Source organism: Buteo buteo, chromosome 10, assembly GCF_964188355.1.
Source record: "Buteo buteo chromosome 10, bButBut1.hap1.1, whole genome shotgun sequence".
NCBI classification, from domain to species: Eukaryota; Metazoa; Chordata; class Aves; order Accipitriformes; family Accipitridae; genus Buteo; species Buteo buteo.
The window spans coordinates 1,880,120-1,885,692 of record NC_134180.1 but is presented as its reverse complement, the minus strand read 5'-3'; the positions used below and the strand labels follow the sequence as shown (position 1 = coordinate 1,885,692).

The 5,573-nt window shown below is 54.4% G+C and overlaps 1 protein-coding gene across 1 annotated transcript; it reads right to left on the bottom strand.

Moving 5' to 3' along the window:
- Nucleotides 1-198: 198 nt before the first annotated feature.
- Nucleotides 199-4,943, bottom strand: GDF1 (growth differentiation factor 1). The gene is made up of 2 exons (XM_075037894.1): nt 4,660-4,943; nt 199-3,602 (listed from the first exon to the last, which is right to left on the bottom strand). Exons 1-2 carry the CDS (start codon nt 4,934-4,936, stop codon nt 2,767-2,769), a joined length of 1,113 nt encoding a protein of 370 aa, XP_074893995.1. The 5' UTR covers nt 4,937-4,943; the 3' UTR covers nt 199-2,766.
- Nucleotides 4,944-5,573: the final 630 nt, after the last annotated feature.

The following is a 5,573-nucleotide window of genomic DNA, read 5'->3' as shown; positions in this document are numbered from 1 at the left end:
GGTGGCCCCTAACTTTCAATGATGAAACCATGCAACACTCATTAAAACTTTAGTCTGATTGTATAAACTTCAAGTTTATTACTTTTTTTTAAACACAGACTAGTACAAAAGTGTGGTGTGTGCATAGCGTACATGGGTAAGCAAATGAACTGTGAAAACTCTGTTAAATGCCCTACCCCTTTTCCCTCCTCTGGCTCAAAGGGGACCACGAGGAGCCCCGTGGTGGTGGTCTGTGCCCATGTGTGTGGGGTGCAGGGGGGGAGCTGCAGGAGTTACAGAGGGCTGGTTCTAGAGGTGACCAGTCCAGCCTGGAAGATCTCTGCTCCCTCCTGCCTCCCCTGTGCTGCAGTAAACACAAAAATGGCTTTTACCTCTGTTACAGGCAGTTGCTCAGCAAAGCTCGGCCTGGCTCCGGTCACAGCTCAGTGTCTGCTGAAATGCAGCTTCAGCATTTAGGGCTGGTCTTGGCACTGCTCTGGCTATAAGCTGATTACAGCTACTCCAGGGCTGTCTCTGCTGTAACTCACCTCCTCACACCGCTCCCCACGGTCTCAGTGCTTGGACAGCATGATGGAGGCAGGCGATTGCCCTCCATGATGTTGGAGAACCAGGTAAGGAGTGAGCCTGACTCGCTGGGTGTTAAATGAGCTGAGCCCTTAATCTGCCACAGCACAGGCACAACAAAACCTAATACTTAAGGGTTTTCTTAATCCTGCCCATCTTAAATTTGAAAGAAATGGCTCCTGCTTGCTTTAGTTAAGTCAGTCCTACTCTAAGCCCTTAAAACATTTGAGTGCTTGAAATGGGTTTCAGCATAGCTCTTGTTCAGCTGCTGGAGTAAAGCAGGGCTGACCTGCCCTGGAGCTCTCTGCTAGTCCATGGCACTGTCAAGAAACACATTTAGACCTGAAAACATTAGTACACTATACAACTAAAGTACTCGAGCTACTCCAGTCCTGGTCATCAGCTACACAGTTCAGGGGTGTTAGCAAAAACACTGTCACAGGGGATGGGAAGACATTTCCTCTGCAAACCCAACAGTGGTTAAACCTTCAGTGCTTCCCTGGAGGGAGAAGGCCCAGCTTAGCTTGGTAATACTTCATCAGACCTTGACAATACAACATCAGTACAAAAACAAACAAAAATAATCTATGCTATGGTGTCAGGTTCACATTTTAAAAAAAACGATGACAAAAGATTCAAGTCTAACTCAGATTCCTTTTCAGGAAAAAAAAAAAAAAGCAAAGCTGCAGCTGTGTCAGGAAAGCCTCACCTGGAAGGGCTGGTGCTAAACCTCAGCCCAGGGCCCCACATGCAGCTGTGTTGGCTGTTTAACACAGGCCAGCACAACACAGGGAACAGCTTTAAACCTCTAGCTGCAATCAGAATTCACAGCCCACATGCTGGAAGGTGGAAGAAAAGCAGCAACTCCTCCATCAGTGATCACTGTTGCTCAAACGAGGTGGTGCAAAGCTGGGTCCCTGCTCCACGGCACTGCTCCGCTAGCTCATTAGTGGCCTTATCAGTGAGAGCGCAGTCACACTATTGCAATAGGCTGGATACCACAGCCCACAAAAAAAAAAAAACCAAACAAACCAAAAAAACCAAACAACCAAACCCTAAAATGCACAACCATGTGAATGTGCCTGACATATTGGGGCTGTAACACCACTGTGCTGTGCTGAGCTGCCGTTGCCTGATGCTCGGCTGCCATCTGGCTCCAGCCATGGTTCAGGCCAGTGAGCAGGGACATTCACACACACCGCCCTGGTCTCATCAATTTGCAAATGAAGTAAATTAACTAACTACTGACTCACAAGCAGACTGGGAGGGAACAAGATGCCACCGACTCCACTGCACCACATCCCCCTGCTTTACCCTTTTTTCATCAGCCAAAAACCGTCCGTCACGCAGCAACCTGCCCCTCAGTCTGCAGCTCCCAGGGGCTGCATTTGGCACCCAGCACCTCTGAGCCACCTATACCCCCACCCCAAACCGCCCCATCACCAACCACACAATAAAAAAAAAATAGCTCAGGCCTGAGTTCCTACAGCAAAAGAGAAACCCGCGCACCTCCAGGCTCTGCCTCCCCCGTGGGAAAGGATTCAGTCACACAGAGCCGCAGCGATGCGGCTCGTGCCGTGACACCATAACCTCTTCCTGCAGCAGGACCGGAGCCACCGCGTCACCTCCTCCCAGCACAGCCGCGCTGCAGCCTAAACCCTGCACCCGAGCAGCAGGGAACCACCAGCATCATTTCACAAAAAAAAAAAAAAAAAAAAATTTAAAAAATCATTTCTTTTTGCACAGAGAAAGCTGCAGCATTTAGCCAAAAAGCCAAAAAAGCACAAGCCCCGCTGCTGCTCTCCTGAGCAGGTGCCTCACTGGCACCAGCAGCAGCTTGGCCAAGCACAAGACGGGTCCGGGATTCACAACCTGGTGCTGCCATCGCCCGTGGAGAACGGAAGAGACAACCAGCATCAGACTGGATCATAATCCCGGTAATAGTCTGCTGGCTGCAGCAGACGGCTGGCTTGGAGGGCTGAGCACCCAGCTATTACTAAATCACAACTCCAGTAACGATCCCTTCGTGCCAGACCTCCACCCTGGAGAAGGGCAGCCCAGGGTGGGCTCCGACACTCCACGCACCACCGGGAAACTCCCTGAACACCAGCACAGAGGGGATTTAACACGCTTGGATTTATTCCATCAATCACTCAACATTTCAGACGGGACCCCACGGCACACGCTCCCCCAGCCGCTCCGCTATCTGCAGCCGCACTCGTCCACCACCATGTCCTCGTAATGCCTCAGCACCACGTTGTCGTTGTTATCGTAGTAGAGGATGGAGATGGGGGACAGCCTGACGGGGACGCAGCAGGGCTGGGGGGTCCCCTCCGGGTCCAGCGAGTGCACCATGGTTTGGAGGATGGCGTGGTTGGTGCTGTTCAGCTCCGCCGTCAGGGGAAAGGGACACTCGCCCAGGCAGTAATTAGCCATGTAGCCCTGCGGGGCGATGATCCAGTTCTCCCAACCAACGTCGCTGAAGCTGATGTAAAGCCGCCGGGGCTTGCAGAGGTTGCTCGGAGTGACGGGGGCGTAGTGAGCGCTTCTCCTCCTCCTGGAAGCCTTGCACTGCTGCTGGCTGAGGGTCACCACCAGGAGAGAGGTGTCCAGGAAGGAGTCGATGCTGGTACAGAGGTTCTGCGGCCCCCCGCTCGCCGGGGCTGATGCACCATCGCCGCCGCTCACCGAGATCTCCAGGACCAAGCCCAGATTCCTGCTGCGCGTTCTCCAGTCCTTCGCCACCCCGCTCAGGTTGAAGAGGAGAGACTTGTGCAGCTGGGCGAAGGACTGCTCCACCAGCAGCTTTCGGCTGTTCTCGTGGGAGGCCATCCCCCGGAGAGACATCTGGGAGGTTTGGTAGAGCCTCAGCTCAAAAACCTGCCCCTGGCTGGAGGTGTGGTAGGAGTTGTGGCTGAATTTGATCTCGAGCCGAGCCATCGTCAAGCTCTCGCCCTCCTCCAGCACGGAGAGGTTAAAGTACAGACGCTTCTGCAGACACAGCAACCTCTGGGGCTGCCCGTTATGAATGAAGTGGCCTGACAAAGAAGGAGAAATAGAGGTGGTGGTCGTTGAACCCTGTTACGCTGAGCGGGATTCAGCCTCCCAGCACTCCGACTTAAGCTCCTGGCTGCACGGCAAGAGGAAGATGGGGCTGACAGAGGCAGACAGCCAAGCACGCCTGCAGTCGTTGGATCAAGATGACAAGGCTGCAGTAAGGGCTATCAGCCCGATGGCACAAACGCTAGCCCGGGCTCCAGCCTGCGGCACTGGGACGCTACAGCCATTCCAGCATCTCCTCTACTTAACATCTTGGTGCATTATTTTTCCCCAGCTATAAATATCTCCCCCCCAGGACAGGGGGGGTTGTTGTGGGCGCCGGCTGTTTGGGATGGAGGGGAAAGGAGGGCAAATAGCAGCAGACTTTAGGAACTGGTAAGCTGCCCGTTTTAGCCAGCCCGAGGTTTCCATTGGAAACCTGGAAACACAAGAGAAGCGAGCTCCGGGGTGTCTCAAGACCTAGAGGACACCGACCAAACAGTTCCCAAGTAACTGAGAACGGCTCAGAGAGGCCACAGGCTGAAGCAGCCAGATGTGCCGCATGGTCAGCCAGAGGCATGAGGACAATAAGGAGGAGGGGGGGGACACACACAGCCAAACGGCCGAGCATCCTGTCGCTGCCCCAAGCTGGGTGCTGGTCTCACTCGCTGCACGCACGGCCCCAGCAGATGGAGGAGTCACCTCCACTGCCGGGAATCCAAAGGGTCGAGCCAGTCAGCCGGGATCAAACCGGCATCTCCGGACTGCGTTAGGTGACTCCAGGACAGAGCCTTACACAGCTCCACACCCTCACCGGCTACCTTGTCTACTGACTCATTTCTAAACCGTAAATAATTATCTACAACATCCAAAGGGACAAGCGTTTACACAGCAGTGATTTCTCCTGGAGACCAATTCTGGGCACTGCCCTGTCCTCCCCCAGCCTCTCCTACCTACACCCGAGACACAGAAAAGGAAGGACTGGAGCAAAGTCTCCCAGCCCAGAGATCAGAGGGGCTTCCAAAAGACAGGACCCAAACCATGGCGATTCTGTACCTTGGTCAGCGAAGACACGGATGATGTTCCCAGGGACATTAAATTCCTCCACCCTACAGGCATCCGCCAGGTCCTTGTTTGTAGAAGGCAGCGTCTTTCTCTTCTGGAAGATCCGCCAGAGCACAGATGGCACAGGAACGGGGGTTTTTGGGCTGGGCTTGGTGCTCAAACCCAAGGATTTTAACAGTAAACTTTCCTGCAAACTTAACTCCATCCCCAGAACCATGCTAAGGAGAGCCCAGGCGAGGCTGGCTCTAAAGCTGGGGAGAAGCTGCATTGCTCTGCTCTCCTTCCTGCAGACAAAGAGCAGCCTGAGCTGGGGACCTGAAGAAGGGGGCCAGGGGGGTGTTGATTGCCTGATTGGAGCCTTTGATCTAGTTAGTGCTCAATTAGCCCAGAGGGATTCCCAGGATTGGGCAGAGGGTGTGAATGGTCCCTCCAGGCTTCCCAGGACCTGTTAACCCTTTGAGGCTGCGTGGCAGGAGGGCAGCTGCCCTCCTCTCTCAGAGCTCCTACAATCTCTCCCACATCTCCACACCATCAAGGTCCAACCACAGTCCTTGGTGGCAGGGAAGAGGCTGTTCTTCCCCACACAAAGCTGCTGGCAAGTCCAGCGCTGCTCCCATCCACTGTGGACATCCCACCCAGATCCAGGAGGTGGCACTGACCAGGATCTCCTCTTGCTCCCTCCTCCCAAATCCGCTTTCCCCCAACCCCAATCACAGCATCCAACACCTCTCTCTTTAAGGCCATCAACTTCCAGCACCCCAAATCTTCACTCAGCTCCCTGCCGCACACACCACCCTGCCCACAAGACACACAACCCCAGCACCAGCACGAAAAAGACATCAGCACCCACCCCCAGCACCCACCCCCAGCGCAGGGTCCCTGCCCCAGCCAGGCAGAGGGAGCCC